Here is a 23,034-nt window from a genome sequence, read left to right on the forward strand (position 1 = left end):
GTATCTCTGTACACCTGACAACAATAAACCAGTTTACCAATCGGGAAACTTGCTGCTTGACATGAGGCACCAGAGGCAGAAAATCTTGCACGTTTAAGTAGCAGCTGGATAACATATTTGGTACTTGGGTGGAATATGGGATTGATCAAAACAGTTATATTTCATTTGGGTGGGAAATGATGATGGAATAGCTAACTACATTTTTATTCTTCAATGCAGTTAAATAGAGAATTTTTGGTGACCAATATCCATTGGAACTTTGGCAGCTCCATCATGGGCAATGTAGTATCCAGGACATCTTCAAAGAGCGATGCCTCAGAAAGGTGGCATTCATCATTAGGAGCATCCATTACATAGGGCATGCCCTGCTACCATCAAGAAGGAGGTCCAGAAGCTTGAAGGCACACACTCAATGATTCAGGAATAGCTTCTTCCCCTCTATTTGATTCCTGAATGGACATTGAACCCATGAACACTACCTCACTACTTAAAAAAAATATTTTTGCAGTACTTAATTTAACTATTTAATATATATATATTTATAATTACTGTAATTCACAGTTTTTCCCTCTATTATTAGGTATTACATTGTACTGCTACAAAGACAATAAATTTCACAACAAATGCCGGTGATATTAAACCTAATTCTGATCAGCAGTGAGAAATTTCACTGTGCAATCATAAACCCGCTAGGGTCTTCTGTTCATTCTACAGCTATGAGATTAACCATATAAAAAGTGCAATGGTTAATAATCTGGTCAACAGCAGCATAATTTGGACAATCCCAAGCAGGTACTGACTTCACATCAGTAGCAACTGAAAGTGAAACCATATTGGATGAAGCATGCTTTAAGCTGCAGAGGTGATTTTCAATGAACAATTGAATTGCTGGATGACTTCCAAATTAAACTTCATTGCTTAACATAATGAAATCTGTAGTCGGTCAGTTTGATCATTGATCTCATTAAAATAACATGGTACACTGATAGTCTAGTGGTTATTTTACCAGACTACTAATTTAGGGGTGCAGGCTCAGTCCAAAGACATGAGTCCAAATGACATCAAAAGCAGTGGGGAAATTTAAATTCAGTTACAAAATTTGGAATTTATGAACATGAATAGCAACCATGAAACAACTAGACTCTCATTAAAATATATATTGATCATTAATGTCCTTCAGGTAAAGAAATCTGATGCTTTACTCATTCTGTCCTGTATGTGACTCATTCACAGTAAACTGCATATTGTTCTCCACCCTCTGAAATGACCTAACAGATAATTCAGTTGTACATAACTGCGAAAACAAAAGACTAAAATGTTTAAGAAAATTGCTCATTATCATTTCCTCGAAGGTAATTAAAGATGAGCAACAAACTTTGGATTTAGCTGTGACACTTGCACTTCTAAAAATTAATTTTAAAAGAATGATCTACTGATGTTGAGTGCATACTAACTCCTTGGTAGTTGGAGGGGCTGCAAGGTGAAACTAGCAGTGAAGTATAATTGGCGCAGGGAAGAATTAGTAACATATTGGAAATTTATTGATTTTAGAAAGACCAATTACCAGCGGGGATTATTTAATATCTGGCTATGAAGATAAAGTGGCTCATCTGTTATTATTTTCTAATTTGATCTATAGCCATACCAGAATCAGAATCAGGTTTATCATCCCTATCATATATTGTGAGATCTGTTGTAATGCAGCAAAAGAACAGAGCAATATACACAAAAAAATGTCCTTACTGATCTTAGGTTCATCTATTAAGTATTGACATTAATTAGGCAGATCATGTGATATGTCTGCATACTTATAAGTAGACCATACTACAAATTTAATGGTTTGGTCACTGGGAGAAACATAGCAGAAATGGTGTGACTCTTTGTTCTCTCCGGGCCAGTGGGTCAAAATTGCCTTCTCCAACAGTTCCAAATGGCAAAAAAAAAGAAAATGAATCATTTCAGATTGGCCTCCTCTTAGCTGAAAATTGAAACTTTGAGTCATTTGGCAATGTACAATTTTCCTCACCATCAACAATTGCATTTAAATTGACCACAAGGTATTCTATATAGTTAGTATACGAAAAGTGTAATGATAAAGTGACTGCTCAGGTTTAACAAAACTGCTTCTAAGCCACAAAATCAGTCATTGTTATAAAATGTTTAATGATCCAATTTAAAATATGTTATATCATGATAGATTTGCCAGGTGAAATAACAAATGTATACCACTTAAATTTCATTTGAATATTTGGTGACATCATTCAAAGAGGTTAATGTTTTGTAAATTACAAACCTTCACATTATTCCCAATACAAAAGGCTATTAATCTAAGTATTTATATTTTCCTGCAATTTTCACTCTCCTATGTTTCACCTCCGCTATAACCATGCACCCCTAATATCCCTTTCTCATTACTGTAGATTACCAGTTGCCTGTGGAGATCAAGGATGTGTAAATGTATTCATGAATGAAGATCATTAACAGTGACAACAGAGTAGAGTTTCCACATTTCCCACTGTCTTTTAGTAGGTTAAAACAAAAATAAGTACATTTCAGTTTTCAAGCTTTTTTGAAGGCCACCAAAGTAACTAATTTAACAGAAATATGCAAGTGCCTTTCCTATCTTCAAAGCTTCTTCCAGTAAAATAGTTTTCAAATTATAACAAAAGATAGTGGAAGTTCAAGTATGTCCAATCTCAGCCAAACTAGAATTGACTGGACTCTCGGGGCCCATTACTTTTATAATACAAAACAAAAGCGCGTATTACACCATAAATAAAGCAACTGTCAACAACATATGCCAAGACCGTTCAGCGATAGCAAGAGTGACTTCATGATTTAGAGTATACATGATTTCAAATCAAATTTCTGCTAGAAGTTCACTTCATTTATAGGTCTAGATTATACTGGAATTCCACACCCAGTGATTTTTGCTAAAGAGCTCTCTCCTGGAAATTTATCCCAAACTTTTAATATGCACCGTGAACATGATAATAGATCATTGCTGAGTGGCGCAAAAGTGGCACAAAAATAATCCTTGGTTTGATAATAAAAAATATATGCTGGAAATCTAAAAAGAAACAGAAAATGCTAGACACACTCAGCTGATCAGGCTACATCTGTGGGAAAATAAGCAGTCAAGAACTCAAATTTTCAGGTCAAAGACCTTTTCATTGGAACAATCCATCTTAAACATTCAGCTCCTCATTACAATTCTTATTGCTTTGCTTTCCGCACACATTTAACTTCTGTGTTCAGCTCTCAAGAATATTTCCTTTGAGATCTTTGTAATCTTTATGCAGTAGACAATATTAATTAATTACATATAAAATCCTCACTTTCATTAAAAGTGTATTCCAAATTGTGCACTCATGAATCCATCAGAAAGGAACAAAGGGAAATTATGGAATTTCAAGATGTAAATATACCATGACTGAGTGGAGATTTTAACGGATTAAACATGAATTTTAATGCATTCAAAGATCAAATCAACTGATTTAATAATTTTTACATTTATTTTGGGAACTCCATTTTGGAATGAACAAGCGATATGTTTTCATGATTAAATGCTACAGTCTGTTACTTTACTACATATATATATAAATTTTAAACATATGTCCAAAGATAAATTAGCTCGCTTTTATTCTCATATTAATCCTTTTTGTGATAGATGTCCGGGGCAGATACCCTCTTTAACTCATATGTTTTGGTCTTGTCCTACTCTGGAAACTTTTTGGAGAGACATTTTTAATATTATCTCCAAGGTATTGAATATAGGTATCTCTCCTCACCCTATTACTGCTATCTTTGGACTACCTAAAATTTCCAGTAATCTTTCTCCTTCAGCCCGTAGAATGATTGCATTTCTTACTTTAATGGCGAAAAGATGTATCTTACAACATTGGAAAGAGCTTAATGCTCCAACTACCTTTTTTTGGTTTTCTCAGACGATATTATGCTTGAATTTGGAGAAAATTAGAAGCAATCTTTATGATTCCTCATTTAAATTTGAACAGACCTGGAGATCTTTTATTCAATATTCTCATTTAATGTAATATATACCCTTCTTGTTTTTTTTTTACTGTTTTTAATGGAGGTCAGGATTGAGGACGTGATTTTAAGTTTTTTAACTCTGTTTGGTTTCAAGTTAGCCCATTGCTTTGCTTTGCTTTTAGTTAGTTGCACGGTGGTTTTTTTTGGTTTTTTTTTTCCTTTTCTCTATTGATATATATATTAAAATTAGTATACTATTATGTTACCTTGGTACGTTATGTTTAAATTACATTGTATCATTTTTTTGTATTAATATCTCCTGTAATTTTATTATATTCTAACAGTGTATTAGTGCCTATATGGCTTACCTTTTTGTATACTTATTCAATAAAAAGATTTAAAAAGAAAGAAAGAAATTTTAAATTTGGATGATTCCAGACAGGAAAGATAAAATCCCAGAGCTTTAATCATCTTCCCAGATATGGAATCATGTGATAATCATAGATCATATCAATACCAGGTGACCAAGGGCCAAAATGCATCTTAATTACTTCTCCCTAAGTGTTTGCTAGGAAAAGAAAGCTAAATTAAACTTGGGACTTCTTTGCTTGTCATTAATTTGCCTGAATAGAAAATATGTTATCACTCGTTTGGTAGAGTTGAGAGAAAGGACATTTTGGAAGAGCAAGAATTACAACAGATTGCTAGAATCTTCTGAATCTTTCCATTAAAAAGTAGATGCAGCGTTACAGTTTCCATTGCACACTTTGCAAATAAACTCTATGGTCCTGAATTACAAAAGTATTAATGTTCATGTTTCTCCTCCAGGAGTGGTTCCGAAGCAATGTAAGAGGACATTTTATTCCCCCAAAAACATTTAGGTTTTTTACCTGCTGAATATGGAGAATGCAGAACTTGTACTGATTTAACTACTACAGCCTATTATATGTTCTATACCAGTATGTATTTTTCAGGAACCAAGGACCAACCCTTCATGAAAACTTATTAGTTGCGAACCAAGGGGATTGATTCCAAAGACAGCAGGATTCATAAGCTCCAGATGCCAAATATTGAATCCAATCCTGTAAAAATGATGACTACTTTGAAGTTTGATCAATTTCTGAATACTTCTGGTTACATATGAACTCTGGTCATTGTTTTGAACCATCATTGTATCCTTTCCTATTGATTACAATGCTGAAAATGAGAGAGCTTTCGAGGACTAAGCAATTATTAAGGTATCACTGTACTGTATATTGTCATCTTGACTCAATTTGCCCTTTGGTCATTTTAATAATTACGTAAATAGGTTGTTTTAAATGCAGTCATAACAAACTGGTCATCCAATTCTGTGCCTGGTATAGATTATATAAAGCATTCATCATACACCTCGTATGGCACTCAAACATCCTCCTAGGTTTTGAAACTGAAACTTACAGTTTTAGTTTCTAATGAAATAACTAACAGTTTAGGCTAGATGGATTGAAATAAGTGCTTGCCCCTTCTAATATAGTGTTTATATCCCCTTCAGACTACATAGTACTTAAGCAGTCAAATTTTGCAAGAACCAAGGAATCACTTAAACTGTTAAACCAAAAGTATTATTGTAGGAATTAAAGGATGAAAAGCCTTACATCAAATGAAAGAGAAAAAGAGGAAGAAATATCACAAGCTATGGAATGTCCGAGAATAAATTAATAGCTCTATACTTAAAATGTAACAGTCAAACAGGAGAAAACACCAAGCAATTCAGTTTGCAGTAACCATCCTGATAATTCCAGTCTCAGCTCCCTTACAATGAATTGTGAAGGACTGAAATCATTCAGGCAAATTTAATGTTAATGACTTATTGACAAGACAGATGCACAAGTCTGTTCACAAAGACATAGCAGGAGTAAGTGCCAAGAGCAATGAAGGTTTTAACTAGTACATAAACACAATCAGTTCCTTCAAATTTATCAAGTGTCAACTCATTGTGAATTTCAAAAGGAAGGTTTTTATCACAGTGCTCCTTTTGTGAGGTGCTCACTGAAGACCTTCTGCAGAGCTAGTGGTTTGGTGCTGTCAAAAAACAGGAGGACATTAAGAACTGCACGTGATCAGTTACCACTGGGAATTCAAGCCGGTGAGGACAAGGTTATATGACATAACTCTATGGCAACTGTTGAAACTGGCTGTTTCAAAATGATTTCAGAAACATGGTGGGTATATTTTTTAAAAAATGTAATGAAGGAGGAGATGGAACATCAACTTGATATTGGCCACCATTTTCACAGCATGTAATGTCTCCCCTATTGACTTGTGTTTCATCGTTGTCTCTAATTTAAAGTGCTCTGGGTGGCTGCAGAGGAATAATGCCCTAAAGGTTACATCCCATGTAGTCTACTGGTCTATATATCTGGTGTTCATGTCACTCTGAGGTGGTACTGGTAATGGAAGCCAAAACTAGAGGCCAGCTGAATAAGCACTTGTCAGATCTGCAGAGAATGGTGAAACAGAATTGTGCTTTTATAGTCCTATAACAAAGTGCCCACTAGTCACATACTAAATTGTCTCTTGGATTGTTGCCTCTTACAGAGTAGTTTAGTGAGACTGAGGCTCTATGTCATTAAAAACCTCATTAGAGGGGGGAAAAAATATCTGCAGTGAGTGAACTCTTGACTTGTATCTTCCTCCAGTACCTGCTCCTGCTTCTTCTTGTTAAGTACAGGCAGATCTGTCACTAATTATCCCAATTTGGTTTAAAATTTGTGCTCTGGCCTTTGGGGAATAACACTTCACAAAGATATTGAGGAGATTCTAGCTGTTGAGGGAAAGAATAGCAATGAAAGGTTGGATCATCCAACAGAAAACCCTGACTATACTAATTGAGGGTTGATCTTGGCTAAAGGTGTATGAAGGTGTGAGTTTTAGATGGACATCTTTCTCATGGAAGTGGGCAGCCCATCCATCTCCCATGTTGCTTGTTCTGAGTTTGCCATTCACTATCAAGGCTAGCTCATCTACCCGGGAGAGAGCTATGGTGTTTGTTCACCTTCCACTGTACCTCACTGTTCCCTGATCCTACTTGCTGCCTTGTTTGCCATGAGAAAAAGGGCGAAATTATCAAGTCACTACTGAGAAAGCAAAATAACATATAGCTTCTGCATTGTATAAGGTAATTGGTGAGGATGCAACATAGTATGATAATTGAGATGCTTTAGGTGAACTGCAAACTGAGGAATAAATTACAAAGGGAGGTAAAATTTCATTATCTTCCAGTGAGAAAAGAATAAAGAGTGGGGGCTTTATTCTTAGATTTGATCAGTTCACTCACCACAAGGGAGGAGGTAAGTGTGTGGCACGTTTTAAGAGCAAGGGCAGGAAGTAGACTAGTATGCCCTTGTGGCCGGTGATGAGGGGTGAGTTGCACTGCCAGTTTGATGTTTGAAGGGATAGAAGAGGTACATTGATCAGATGAAATAGAATAGATTGACATGGGCTGATCTACACATACCTTTGCTAGTGACCTGAGATTATTTGATCTCTTCTTACACAGGATCTTGGTCTTTGAGGAAATGCCTATGCAATACACTCCCTTTGCCATTCCTAATCAGACCTGCTTAAGACCCTGGTGGGTGGCAGCTTGCTGCTTTGAAGGTAAAAATGCTACTATCCGTTATCACATCAAGAGCACCCCGAGAGAGGAGCGGTCAGAAAATCCTACTGCAACTCATCCTTTCCTTTTACCGCTGTCTCAAATACACAGAATTACAAACTACAGATTCAGTTTGTTGAGTGGTTTTGCATTGACAGTATGTACATTTATCTGACATTTAATTCCATCAATTTTACTGAGTTCCATTACTGGGAACCTTCACCACCCAGTACATGTCCTGTTCTCATTACTGCCGCTAGGGAGGAGGTACAGGAGATTAAAGACACATACCCAGTGTTTTAGAAACAGCTTCGTCCCTTAGCCAGCAGATATCTGAACGGTCCATGAACAACATCTCACTATTTTGCAGTATCTATTTCTCATGATATATTGTTTATAAATTTCTTATTGTAACTCGCAGTACTTTTTAGGTATTGCATTGTACTGATGCCATAAAACAGCAAATTTCATGACGTATGTCAGTGATAACGAACCTGATTCTAATTCTGATTCAATGGCAAACTTCTACTCCATTGATTGTTTGAGATGGTTAATAGATCAAGACCATAAGACCATAAGATATAGGAGCAAAATTAGGCCATCTGACCTATCAAGTCTGCTTCGCCATTCAATCATGGCTGATCCTTTTTTTCTCTCCTCCTCTTACCCAGTTCCCAGCCTTCTCCCTGTAATCTTTGATGCCATGTCCAATCAAGAACCTATCAATCTGTGCCTTAAATATACCCAACAGCCACACCTGCATGTGACAACAAATTCCACATATTCATCACCCTTTGGCTAAAGAGATTTCTCCGCATCTCTGTTTTGAAAGGGCACCCTTCTATCCTGAGGCTGTGCCCTCTTGTCATAGGCTCTCCCACCATAGATAATATACATTCCACATCTACTCTGTCTAGGCCTTTCAACATTCAAAAGGCTTCAATGAGATCCTCCTGCCCCCGCCCCCCCATCCTTCTGAATTCCAGTGAGTACAGACCCAGAGCTATCAAACATTCCTTGCTGATAATCCTTTCATTCCTGGAATCATCCTTGTGAACCTCCTGTGGACCCCCTCCAATGCCAGCACATCTTTTCTAAGATGAGGGGCCCAAAACGGCTGCCATATATATAATATGGTGAACATTTGCTAATCTCCTGGAAAGTGCAACAGATAGTTTAGATATACTAGGATGTCCACAAGCAATCGTGTGACAAGGTTTGATGAGCACCATATCACTGACACAAATAGCCCATTTTCCAATGATATTATAATGAAGATCAAATTAAAATCACAGTGCTCTGTATAGACAAACTTTTTCATATGTGGTGCCCCCATTCCATATCTGCTTGAGATTTAGAAGAATGTAAAATGGAATCATTGAAATCTGAAAAATCCTTAAGTGACTGAACATGATAGACCTGAATTTGATGGCTCCCTTAACTGGACTGTCCAAAACCAAAAGCCACAGTCTCACAATAATGGTGAGAAATCTCTTCACCCAGAGGATAGTCAATCCATGGAATTTCCCACCCTAAAGGGTAGGGAATGTACTCAAGACAGAGATGGATAGAATTAGTTGCTAAGAAAATCAAATGATACAGAGTTAGTTCAGATAATCGGAGCTGAGGTAATACAAATTAATTTAAAATTATTGAACACTGGAGCAGACATGAGGTGACAACTGGCCAACTGCTGCTTCCATTTATGTTCTTAACCTTGATCTAGCCAAGCACTGATCTAGCTCTTTATTGTAACCGGCCCAACTCTGTCAATCCCATGGAATCCTAGGATTCTATGTGTCGAAAGTCAGTTTGCATTGGCCATGTTTGGCTGTGATGTTCTGATTACCTTTTCACTACTAGTTCAAGCATTTTGACAAGGAAGCACACTTTGGACAGTACTGAAAGAGGGATAGAAGAGCACCAGCAGTTTGTTTTACAATTTGATTTTCAATTTTCTCTTGATTTTGAAATCAACAGGGGGAAAAAAAATCAGGTGCAGAGCAACCAAGCTGTGACACATTATGTTCAATTTGTACATCAGTCCAAGACAATTGCAACCATCTCCCCTCCTGCCACTCCCACTCTCAGGAAGTAATTTCTCATTACTTTTCATGACCAAACACACAGGGAATTTAATTGTTCTCACTGTGAAACTGTTTAGAGTTACTGCTGAAAATATACATATGGTTAAAACATATCTTCAATAAAGCCAGATGCAAGATTGGAAACCAGTATGTGAAAAATTGTACTGTGATAGAGGTGGTAATGGTAAGACGACAGAAAATTTAATATGTAAACTTGTGAATAAATGTGACAAGAGGTTAAATAGGAACTTTGAAAAACAAGAGGTAAGGTATATCTTGTTACAGTGGTTATACTGTGTAAATGATGCTCAGTCATATTTAATGGGTATACAGTAGTATATTTGTACAAGACTGAGATACTGCCAACATGAAAATAACTTTCTAACAGGGCCCAGTTAGACCACAGACTAAGTGGCTACTACTACAGAGGCTACATTAAAAACTTGTGGAATGAAAATACAGTTTTGACTTGTGCAGGCAGGTAACATACAACTGCCTATGAATTGGACAGTAGATGCTGTTGATATCTCCAGGGCCAAGACCTCTCCTGAGTCTTCAAAGATTTTTGTTCACTCTGACTGGGAAGGGTTCAGCTTCCAAAAGCCAGAGTCCATGTACACAGGGGTCACACTGAAATAATGCCAACACATCAAAAGTAAACAACACCAAGATGTTTATTAATATTATTAATAAAGATATATTATATCTTCATCTTTCTGTTTGCTCATACACCTTTGAAATAAATTCCTGTTAAAACATAACCATAAATGAAAGATGCTTCATTTTTTTGTGATTGAACCCTGTTATCAGACAGATTTAACTGACCACAGCATTTCTGGAATTATTACGTAGGCTGCATGCTTCATTTAAGAAATTGAATTAAATGTGTCCCATTCGTTATCTGAATGATGCCTGAATGGAGAATCTCTTTTCATTGTGAGAGCTTATTGGGGGTATGTTGGTCTGCCCATCATTACATTTGAAAACTGGTGGTAGCTTATTCCTTCTCCATAACGATTCAGCCCTTTGCTAACTCGAGCTACCATAGACAGTTTCGAGCCAGCGGCTTGTGCCTGAAGAAGTAAAATAAGAAGCTGACTACTTGCAGCGATGCAAAATTCTCCATAAATGTTCACTTGTATGGAGTAGAATAAATTAGCGGCTCATGAGAACAGTACAGTATTAAGTGATGGATTATATAGAAGAAACTGTATACTCCATCAGATAATTTTGCTGAGAGTGGTGTCAAATATTGAGTTTCTAACATTTACAAATGGCTATTAAATTAATCTGCATCCCTGTCCCATCACATTGAAATGATATATGTGTGAAATAGAGCATAAAAAACTGCTGGAGGAACTCAGCAGGTTGACCAGCATCTGTGGGGAGAAAGGGTCAAAATGCTGACAGCCCCCCCCCCCACAGATGCTAGAAACTACTCAGTTCCTCCAGAACATTGTTTGTTGCTCGAGGTTCCAGCATCTGTATTCTCTTGTGTCTCTATTTGTACCATAGCTTTACATAACCCTCAAGTGGAATTACATAAAGTTGTTCTTAAATCTTAACCCCTACACGGAGATCCAAAACCTCTGGATGTTCATCAGTTCACAGTGTTATTATGTATATTGCTTTGTGGATGCTCTTCTTCCTACCAGAAATCAGTCCAAAGGGCTCAGAGGTTGAATCAATTATTACATCTGCAGAAAGGAACAAACGCTAGGAGAATGTTATTGCATTCCCAGCCCTTTGTCTTATTTAATAGAGCAATAGATTAAGAGGGATGGGTAACACATCGCTTTAATGAATGTCAAGCAATGGCTGTTAGCTACAGAGGAAGTGAGAGGCTTACTCATCTCTGGGCTGAACTGAAGCTGCGGCCTGCAACTAATGGGCGTCTGGGCCTGCTGCAGGATTGCCTGGCTTCACTGCTGTGAACACACTTTCATGAACTTTATTCTCTTACGTTTTATTGTTCATATGATTGGTTCTTTTTTTTTGCACATTGGGTGTTTTATGATCTTTTTTGGCGTTCTATTGGGTTTCTTTGTTTTGTGGCTGCCTGGAAGGAGACGGATCTCAAGGTTGTATATAGATGCTGGAAATCTTGAGCATTGTGCAGAGAACTCTGGAGTAACTCAGGAGGTCAGGCAGCATCTATTGAGAGGAATCAACAGTCGACATTTTGGGAAACCTTTCATTAGGATACCGATAAAGGGTTTTGGCCTGTAATGTGGTCTGTTTATCTCCTTCCATTGATGCTGCCTGACCTGCTGAATCCGTCCAGCATTTTGTGTGGGTTAATGTAGTTTGTGTGAAAATAAACTGATGCTTTTGTATTGAGGTGTCAGTGTGTGCAGAAGGGTTATGAGAAGCATTAGTCTATAACGGGTTCCCAAACTTTTTTCCTGCCATGGACCAATACCATTAAGGAAAGGATCCATGGACCCCAGCTTGGGAACCCCTACTCTATAAGATGGGTCTCTCTTTCCCTTGCAGTAATGGTCTCCTCTCTGCCCATCTGTTGATACATGATGGCACAGAACTTTAATTTGTACAAATGAGATAAAGTCCAAATTAGGCTTTAAATCCAGAAACAGGGAATCACTCACACTGCTGGCATCCTGATTTGTGCAAATCAGAACCAGAAATCATATTTTGCACTAGGCTGAATAGAGCATCAGAAAAGCTTTTATTTCTAAGGATTTTCTTTCTAATAAATTACTGAATTTATCCTTTGTGTATTATTTGCCTATAAAATAAGGGAAATTGGGACTGAGCATGTCATAAAACTTTCTAAATAGTACTGAAGGAAGAAAATATTTGCAAATATTCACAAACTAATGAAACACCACAGTTCTTTACAACCAATGAATTAGCATGCATGAAATTTCGTGGCCAACTCAATGTGTTTATCACCCACAGCATGTTGATATTGTTGGCAAAACAAAAACTTATTACCAGTCAATTATAAACCTTGAGAAAATGGTTTGAGCTAGTGTTGAGCAATCCCTGTGATTAAGATATCATTACAGTAATGAGAGTAGAGCGCATCGGGATTTGTCCTGATGACAATGAAGGAATTGTGATAAATGTCAACTCAGAGGGGCATGACTCATGTAGGAGTACTTGGAGAAGGTGGTGTTCCCATGTGTTAGTTTACTTTGTTCTTCTGGACTCAGTCTGTGGCTCAGAGGCCAAATCTGGCTCATGGCAGCTTAAGATTGGATCATCAAAACATTCTGAATGTTCAAACCATTATAGATAGAGGAAATCCACCACAAATCTACTGCTATTGAAGGAATTGACAGGTTGTTCTCAGCAGTAGGTAGGGGTGAAACAGGGTTGGGGAAAATTGCACAGATGTTGTGGAACTGGGTATCTCAATGGGAATGAGATGCAAGGATTGGGTTGAGAGAATGGTTTCAGGGAAATTTGTTGCATGGTGGTGGAATTGTTCATGGAAATGAAGAAGCTGTTTCCGAGGATGTTGGCTGCAAGTGCGGGGTACGGTGAAGAGATGGATTCTGGCACAAGTACAGTTAACCCTAAACAAACACTGCAAGTATTCCTTAACCTCAGCAGTCTCTGTTCATTATCTTGTCACATGTATGTTAGTATTGGCAACAAATTCAGACTTTAATCTTTCCTGATGACCCAACAATTGCACTCCAACCTGAAAAGACTGGGCACATGCCTGTTCTAAATTTAGGGAGGTACTTTCAAAGATCCCCATATTGCTTTGCATCTTACTGATGGCACAAACAGCAGCTACAATTCACCAGCGGTAGAAGAAGCAAATGGCTAAGGTTTAAGGTGTTTTCCTGCAGGCATGGCCTCAAATTTGGTTTCAATCATTTAAAAAATCCTGCTACCATTTTCTTTCCAAGTCAGGCATCTTTCAGACAAAAACAAACCCAATCCTGGAATTGACTCTGCTGATCAATTTACAACTTGTCCATAGCCTAGGGTGAAGCGGAATTCATATCATTTTAATTATCTTTCTTCACAGTTACTCCTTTTCGACTGATACTCATTTCCAATTGGAATCTTATTTCCAGTGCTCTCTATGAATATCTCATATTTTATTAATGTAGAACAGGATATTATATCAAAATAAATTGTGTGGGGTCAGGATGACTGTAAATTAGTACGGTGCTTGTTAATGGCTTAAATATTGAAATGGACAGGTTGAAAGTCACTTCGCTCGTCCTTCTGAGCCATCTGTAGCTTTGCCAAAGTTATCTATATCCTCAGAACTTCTGAAAAAGTTCTTGTGCAGAAAGTGACACTAAGAATTAAAAGAGTAAAGTTTATTTATTACAAGCGAGAAAACCAGCAGTTGCTGGAAATCCAAAGCAATACACACAAAAATGCTGAAAGGACTCAGCAGGTCAGGCAGCATCTATGGAAAAGTGTAAACAGTTGACTTTTGGGCCAAGACCCTTCTTCAGGACTGGAGTTTACTTATTTTCCCTTTTGGCCTGATTGCTGTGTTACACAACAACCTTTCTGGAATTTAATCCAAGCTATCAGTCCATCTGAGATACTTTTCCAGAAGGATTCTTCAACATTCCGAGAAGCAAGTCAAAATGTGGATTCTAGAATTTGGTGCAATCAGCATAACGTGCTGCGTGGCAGAGTGGAAAGAGTCTTCTTGCACTACTTTACCTGAGCTACTAAATGCCAAGATGAAAAAAGATAGTTATAAATCCCATGCTCTTTCAATGAGAGGAAATTGGAAGGAATTGCTAGGGAGAGACAAGAACAGCACTTGCGTACAACACCCCTTTGGTTGGCATTTTCTGGATAGATCACAAAACCATATATTTCACTTCTTCTATGTCCTTTACATTTCTTTTTCATTTTGGATGTAGTACTAGAACTGTTGGAGTCCGTGCTGTTGGGAGATCATTTGGGTGTTCTACTGCTCTGTGGTCTCCAAGAGGATTCCAGGAGGTAGAGGTGGAGAGTGCAGGCAGGCAGCAGGACAGAACACCAGCCAATGTTCGACTCTAGTTTGCCGAGTAAAGTGAGGAGGGAGATTGAAACCTGGAGGTGAATGTGAAAGCTTGGAGATCCTCTGCAGTCTCCGAGAGGATTCATGGAGACAGGGGCAGCGTGTGCAAACTTCATGGCGGGAAGGATGCGGGACAGGGCACAAGCCAATGTTGACTCCTTTTTGTCAGTTAAAGCTTCCACTGTTTGCCGATAAAAGCAACGAGAGAGATTGAAGCATTGAGGCGAGTGTGGAGGGGGATTGCCATCTTCCTGTCTGTTGATTGTTCTACTACAGAGCAGGAAACCTATTGACCAGGCTCTCTGCGATTTGGGTATGATCTTGGACTACAGACTTTTTTCAGCTTTTTATATTCTGTGTTTTTGCCCGATCTTTCTTGTTTTTGTTGTGCAGGTGGAGGGATTTGGGGATTGAGGTGCCTGTTCTGCTTTCGTTCATTTTTTTTATATGAGAAGAGGGATTTGGAGGTTGATGTGCTTAATCTGTTATTGTTCATTTTTTGTGCGGGAGGAGGGATTTTGGGGTTGATGTGCCTGTTCCGTTCTGTTCATTTTTTTTGTGCGGGAGGAGGGATTTGGGGGTTGATGTATCTGTTTTGTTTTGTTCATATTTTTGTGCAGGAGTAGGGATTTGGGGGTTGGTGTATCTGTTCTGTTTTGTTCATTTTTTTGTGTGGGAGGAGGGATTTGGGGATTGTTGTGCCAGTTCTATTTTGTTCATTTTTTTGTGCGGGAGGAGGGATTTGGGGGTTGATGTATCTGTTCTGTTTTGTTCATTTTTTTGTGAGGGAGGCAGGATTTGCGGATTGATATATCCGTTCTGTTTTGTTTATTTTTTTGTGTGGGAGGAGGGATTTGGCGGATAATATGCCTGTTCCAATTTGTTTGTTTTTCTGTGAGGAGAGGGGGTGATTAGGGGTTTTTGATAATCTTGCTGCCTTTCTTTTCTCTATTGGTTTCATGGCTACCCAGGGAAGAAGAATTTCAAGTTATATACTTTGATAATAAATGAACGTTGGATCTTTGTCAAATACACATTTGTATTTTTTGCAATAAGAGTAAGACAGTACCATAAGACAGAGGAGCAAAATTAGGTAAATTATCCAATCAAATCTGCTCCATCAATCTATTATGGCTGATTTATTATCCCTCTCAACCCCAATCTCCTGCCCTCTCCCTGTAACTTCTGACACCCTCACTAATCAAGAACCTATCAACCTACACTTTAAATATATGTAAGGGGGTTTCGACTTTTATGTTACTGCGTAGGCTAATTAAAATGGCTTCTTTGCTATGTTATACTTGGGAATGCTTCTTTATTATGTTAAACGCTGAGAAAGTTCTTGCGCTAGCAGCTTGTTTTGGGTTGGACGGTGATAAGAAGATGTTACGAACCAATTGGGATAGTTGTTATGTTTTTGGTGTATCTGAAGATATTGTATGCGCGGGGTTTTGGGGCAGAAGGTGGGAGAGAGAGACAGAGGATGGACCAGGTGCTGTGAGTCTGCTAACAGGGTCAGACCCCGAGTGGGGCGTTTGGCGAGGAGAGGAGACGGTGACGGACTCGTGTGGAGCGTCTGGTCGACCACCGTTGTTGATCCCAGGCGGCCGGTCGAGGTGGTTTGAGGGGTCACAGGGTGAAGAAGAAGGGTCCTGAGTTCCAACTGTTTGTGCACGAAGAGATTGAACTTTGATAAGTGTGGCGCCTTTTATTTTCCTTTTATATTTTATTCTGTATTAATTATATAGTTCCAGTAATATCTATAAACTGTAAATCATTTAATCATATCATTTAATCGTATCTGGTGTATTGTCTGTTATTTGGGCGGGGTGGGGTACATCACACAGCATCCACACAAACTATTACCCAGTTTGGCGGGGTGTAGGGCTGTTTTCCGAGATGACAGCGAGCCGAGCGACCCTGAGGTTGGCAATGGGGGCTACATTGTGTGGGCTTTTGTCCGGGATTGGATCTGCTGGTATGCTGTGTGGTTGTTTAAATCAGTAATGAGTGTCTCTGTGGGTTATTTGCTGGTTATTGCTGCATGCGTGGTGGGTGAAGTCTCTGTTCGAGTTCAGACTAGCATTGTTGAGTTGGAGGTGGAACTTGGGGCTGTCCATGCTGTTGGGAGAGAGAGGAGAGAGTGGTTTGATTTGGGGGTAGTGTCTGCGAATAAATGTTCTAGCTCTGGCAGGCTCCGCCTGGTGTTTGGGATAGTGTCCACCCCAAGAGGGGCGGAGGCGTGCGAGATGTGGGCGGAGCGGATCTCTCAGTTGTTAGATGAGTGGCAGTGCTCGGTTGAGGGAGAGCGATAGGGATTGGTTGAAAGTTTAAGTAGGCGGGCTGGTGATGGTGTTAGAGCTGTCAGGTTCTCCTACACTGTAGTGACAGCTGTCAGTTATTTGAAAGAGGGGAGAAAGTTTTCAGTGTGTCTTCTCTGGCTAGGAGGGCGGCTAAATTGCTTGCAGTGCCGGGGGATCATTTCAGGGGATCAGCCCCTCCTACAGTAGTCCAGCTGATCAGAGAGGTGTCGGGAAAATTAGTGGAGGCTCAGTGGGGGAATGGCTTGGGGTCTCTGGGGAAGCATGTTCCCAGCAATGTACCAATGAACTTCCGAAAGGAAAAGACCCTATTCCTGAAGGCTTAGAGGGACCACGCCCCAGGGTGTCGTTACAAATAGAGGGAAGCGATGCTAAAGCCATCCTCGACCCCGGGGAGCAGGTTAAGTTGTTGTACAGTTCGTTTTACAACTGGTGTCTGAAGCATTTACCGTTGACAACCGCAAGGGCACCGGAGATTTTGGGTACCAGTGCCAGTAGTTATCCAGAAGACGATGATTGGTTAATGACCCTGGAGTTCATGGGGGCATTGTCTGGGCACCCAGCGTGTCGAGTTGCTTCTGAGGATGTGTGTAGCAGAATTTAATCGAGACCCAGCGATGGTACGACCTGGGGAAAGTAGCTGAGGGTGAGACCCTCTTAGTAGACGCTCTGAACTACCACGAGGGAGGGGAGCTGACCGCTGAAGACCTCTGAGAGAGAGATCGCGGCAACTGGACCCTGGCAGCATGGAAGATGAAGGCAGCGTGTGTGTGGATTATGCAACGTGGTTTAATGTGCTGGATCTGAGGAGTGGATGTTGCCAGATCCCGAGGAGTGCGGCTGTCAAGCCAAAGATGGCCATTATTACTTCCCTAGGATTATTCCGATCTGAAAAGATGCCCAGGGGCATATCCGGAGCCCCTGCATCCTTCCCGCGGGGCATGAAGAAGACCATGGGGGAAGTGAAGATGTGTGGAATTTTGGCATATGTGGATGACCACCTAGAGCTTGGATTCGCCTGGGAGGGCCTATGAGGAGAGGCGAGTGGCTGAGCCCGGGCGACAGAAGCGAAATGTCAAATGTGGAGGAATTTGGTGCAATGTGAGAAAAATGACCCAACATACCAGTTGAACTTTCTGGTGTTGGAACAGATGGTGGGAGACCTGGGGATGGAAACCCAGGTCGTCAATCTGAATGAGGCACAAGGGAGAGAGGGGATTTGCACTGCTGAACTGAGTGCTCAGAAATGCCGGCCGGAGACTGAGTGCCGCACTTGTGGGATGACCATTGCAGACTTGGAATTCATGGAGAAGGAGCAACGGAATTCCGAGTCGACACTGCGATCATGTACTGATGAATTAATCCTGCGAGAAGAAACAATAACCCACCTTCGAAGTGATCAGCAGAAACACAAGACGTTGATTCAGAAAAGATTGGAAGACTTACAAGTTGGGGAAGATCAAGGAAGTGTTCTGACTAAAGCCAACAGAAAACCCAGAGCCTGGGGAGGGGAGTTTGACTACACTCCCGAGGAGGTGAAGAAATGGAGAACAGATCTCAGAAAAGGGAGGCGGGCGCATGAGAGGAACTTGAAGGTGACTAAATGAAGTGGAAAAACTGAAAGTTGACCTGGAAGACATCATCAGGAAGAAAAAACAGGAGGCTGAAGGGGTAGCCCCGGCTAAATGTTTCAGTTTGGAGAAACCTAAACAGCAGCTACCGATCGAGGGAATGAGGAAGAATACGGATTTGAAGGATGATGTACTGGACATGTGGTACATGCTGCCTTTCGCTAACTTCCCTGTGATTGAGGAAGAGACCTTTGGCCCTTCTCCCACCAAGTCAGGTGTAGTGGGGAGGGCTAGCTGTGGGCAGTCTGAGTTGCAGCAGGACCAGGAAGGAAAAGAAGTGGGGCCCCGGACACGGGACAGGGGGCTCCGATTTGTAATGGTGGCCTGAGTGAGAGAGGAGTTGGCAGGCAGGCCCAAGGTATCCCTAGTAGTGTCTGAGCCTTTAGGGTTTAGATGAGGGGGTACGGAGGTCTCGGAGGATTAGGAAGCTCCCAGAAAGGTTGGCCTATGTAGCGCCTGTGGGACGGGCGTAAGGTCCACTCTTTGGAGAGCACTGTCACTGTGTGTATGTGTGCGTCCTGTGTCTGCAGGACTGGTTGGCAAGTTATTTAGAAGTCATGAGGACATGACTTTGTTTGGCGGGGGAGAGTGTAAGGGGGTTTTGTCTTTTATGTTACTGCGTAAGCTAATTAAAATGGCTTCTTTGTTATGTTATACTTGGGAATGCTTCTTTGTTATGTTAAACGCTGAGAAAGTTCCTGCGCTAGCAGCTTGTTTTGGGTTAGACAGTGATAAGTAGATGTTACGAACCAATTGGGATAGTTATTATGCTTTTGGTGTATCTGTAAGATATTGTATGCGCGGGGTTTTGGAGCAGAAGGCGGGAGAGAGAGAGACAGAGGATGGACCAGGTGCTGTGAGTCCGCTAATGGGGTCGGACCCCAAGCGGGGCGTTCAGCAAGGAGAGGAGACGGAGACGGACTCGTGTGGAGCGTCTGGTCGACCACCGTTGTTGGTCCCAGGCGGCCGGTCGAGGTGGTCCGAGGGGTCGCAGGGTGAAGAAGAAGGGTCCTGAGTTCCAACTGTTTATGCACGAAGAGATTGAACTTTGATAAGTGTGGCGCCTTTAATTTTCCTTTTATATTTTATTCTGTATTAATTATATAGTTCCAGTAATATCTATAAACTGTAAATCATTTAATCGTATCTAGTGTATTGTCTGTTATTTGGGCGGGGTGGGGTACATCACACAGCATCCACACAAACTATTACCCAGTTTGGCGGGGTGGAGGGCTGTTTCCCTAGATGACAGTGAGCCAAGCGACCCCTAGGCTGGTCGGGGGTCTACATATACCCAATGACTTGAACTCCAAAGCAGTCTGTGGCAATGAATTCCACAGATTCACCACTCTCTGTCTCAAGAACTTCCTCCTCGTCCCTGTTCTAAATGGATGCTCCTCAATTCTGAGGCTGTGCCTCCTGTGCCACCATAGGAAATACAGAGTGTGAGATTTGTGAATTACTCATCAGGCCATAACAAACAAAAAAGTCTTTTTATTTCCTAGGATTAAGAATCTCTTTCTATGAAGCACAAAATTACATAATTTAACAATGACAGCCCACAAAACGCTGATGACAATCCATTCATTGCAAGCTGGTTTGTATATCAAACAGCTTTAAGCCCATGTCTTGTGGCTTTAGCTACGAGAATGGTGAAGCAGAAAATACCATGGGACAAAAGATTGAAAAGGGGAAAAATGTCTCTTTCTATCAGTTTTTCTTTGCTCTAATTTCTTTTGGTGAAATGTAACTTCTACAGATTTTATCTCTCACATTCTTTTGAGCACATGGAGGCTTTCATTCTTTATTCTTCTTGACAAAAGCAGTAATTGCTGGTTTTGTTGATGGGGCAATCGACTGGCAGATCAGGGCCTCTGCCTGCTGTTGAATTTTCCCTGATTCAGATCCCTTTGTTTGAAGTGTGATGAAAGTCAGGTTGGATCTACAACATAAAGCTCAGCCCTATCTCTACCCAAAAAAAGAGAGAATGAAAATTAGTTTTGAAATTGCCACTTACTGTCTGGACCCTTTCCAAAGTTTTTAGGTCAATGATCATGTCTGAATTTGCATATATCAGAAAAGAATTAGGTTTAATAACACTGACATATATTGTGAAATTTGTTGTTTTGTCGCAGCAGTACAGTACAAATAATTTAAAAAATATAAACTATACTAATAAATATGTATAGCTTTCTTATTGTAATTTATATATATTATGTAATTATATATATAATTAAATAAGTAGTGTAAAAGAGGGCAAACAAAAATAGTGAAGTAGTGTACATGCATTCATTGTCCATTCAGAAATCTGACAGTAGGGTTGGGGAAGAAGCTGTTCCTAAAACATTGAGTGTGTGTCTTCAGGCTCCTTGATGGAGCATTGAGAAAAGGGCAAGTCCTGTATGATGGAGGTCCTTACTAACAAATGCCTCCTTTTTAAGGCATTGTCTTTTGAAGACTCTGGGGAAGCTGGTGCCCATGCTGGAGCTGGCTGAGTTTGCAACTTTCTGCAGCTTTTTCTGGTATTGTGCAGTGACCCCTCCATAACATGTGATGATGAAACCAGTTAGAAAGCTATTCACAGTACATCTGTTGAAATTTGTTACAGTCTTTGGTGACATACCAAATCTCCTCAGACCCCTAATGAAATATAGCCGCCGATGTGTCTTTGTCATTGCATCGGTATGTAGGGCCTACAATAGATCTTCAGAGGTGTTAACATCCAAGAGCTTGAAACTGCTCACCCTCTCATGATCTCTTAACCTCTATCATATCAGTTCCAATCAGAATCAAAATCAGGTTTACTATCATCGGCACATGTCACGACATGTGGTTAACTTTACTGCAGCAGTAGAATGAAATACATGATAAAGAAATAGAGTAAAAGAAACAATTACAATAAGTATAAATATGCCTATTAAATAGTTAAGTTAGAATAAGTAGAGCAAAAGAAACTGAAATAAAGAAGTAGTGAGGTAGTGCCCATGGTTTCAATGTCCATTTAGAAATCGGGTGGCAGAGGAGAAGAAGCTGTTCCTGAATCACTAAGTGTGTGCCTTCAGGCTGCTGTACCCCCTTTCCGATGGTAACAACGAGAAAAGGGCATGTCCTGGCTGGTGGGGTCCTCAATGATGGATGCCAGCTTCCTAACGCACGGCTCCTCAAAGGTGTCCTGGATACCACGAAGGCTAGTACCCATGATGAAGCTAATTTTACAAGTTTCTGCAACTGACTTGTTCAGTAGCCACTCCCAGCCCCCAAACCAGATGGTGATGCAGCCTTACAAGGTATTTTAAAAGCAATATTTTGTTTTATCCATAATAGTGAGTCTACACAAGCTGACAATCTGAGTAAGCTTACGGATATCTCTCAGCTTTTGGGTAAAAATGCTTGTATGATAAGGAAGGAAATTTCAGGCTAGCCATAAAAAGGTTTAAAATATATATCTAATTTCAGAGTATACTGTTCTGTGCACTTAACAGAATTAAACATATTCCAAATGTGCGCATTATACTCTATGACATTCAGTATTCCTATTTTTAGGTATCTTTCAGTACAAGACTGTACCTACCCCATTAGCTTTGCTGAGTGCTTGAAAGTAAATGCTGTAGCTTTTCACTGAGGAAAGTGGTGGGTTCCAATAGCCATTGTATGTTCTGTTATCTCCGACAGTGAATGGCTGAGTCATTGGAAGGTTCCCAGGCTTCAGCTCTGCAGCAGTATAATGAAGTGAATCAAGTATGGACGCATTCTTGTAGCTGACTGGGACAGGGAAGCACTCGATAATATCTGCAGCTCTCCTGGCTTTTTGGAAGTGTTCTTCTTTAACAACCAGTTGATAAGCGCTATGAGAAGATAAAAAAAAAATCCAATTAAGATACATGAACAGAATTCTTCTCTAAAAGTAATAAACCTTATTTAGTTTTAACCACCTTTGCCAATAACTGGAGAACAGTCAGCTGTTCAGGTACATAACCAGCAGAACCCTATTTGCATTTCTCTTGTCCTCACCTGCCTAATAATGGCTCCTGGCACAATACATCTCAAATTTGACAATTAAAACCATGACTGGTCTCAACTCTCTGACATCATTCAAATTTCTCTGAAGAAGTAGGAAGGGATGGTCAGAGGTGGTGGCAGGGTGACACAGTAGGGGTCAAGGATGGGCAGTAGCTACAGAAAGTTGTATAATTAGTCAGTTCCATCTTGGCTATTAGCTTCCGTAGTATCCAAGACATCTTTAACGAGCTGTGCCTCAGAAAGGCAAGGTCCATCGTTAAGGACACCCATCACCTAGGACATCCCTTCTGCTCAATGTTACTGTTGGGAAGGAGGTACAGAAGCCTGA

General features: G+C 40.2%; 1 protein-coding gene across 3 annotated transcripts in view; it reads right to left on the reverse strand.

Annotated features, from left to right (window-relative positions):
* LOC140187024 (receptor-type tyrosine-protein phosphatase T) overlaps positions 1 to 23,034 on the reverse strand; it is a 1,622,799-nt gene that overhangs the window by 342,021 nt on the left and 1,257,744 nt on the right. For all 3 annotated transcript variants that reach the window (XM_072241892.1, XM_072241901.1, XM_072241888.1), the window contains exon 12: positions 22,258 to 22,531. In XM_072241892.1, the coding sequence (XP_072097993.1) occupies positions 22,258 to 22,531 (274 nt within the window). The remainder of the gene's footprint in view (positions 1 to 22,257; positions 22,532 to 23,034) is intronic.

The sequence above is a fragment of the Mobula birostris genome, chromosome 2, assembly GCF_030028105.1.
Source record: "Mobula birostris isolate sMobBir1 chromosome 2, sMobBir1.hap1, whole genome shotgun sequence".
Taxonomy (NCBI): Eukaryota; Metazoa; Chordata; class Chondrichthyes; order Myliobatiformes; family Myliobatidae; genus Mobula; species Mobula birostris.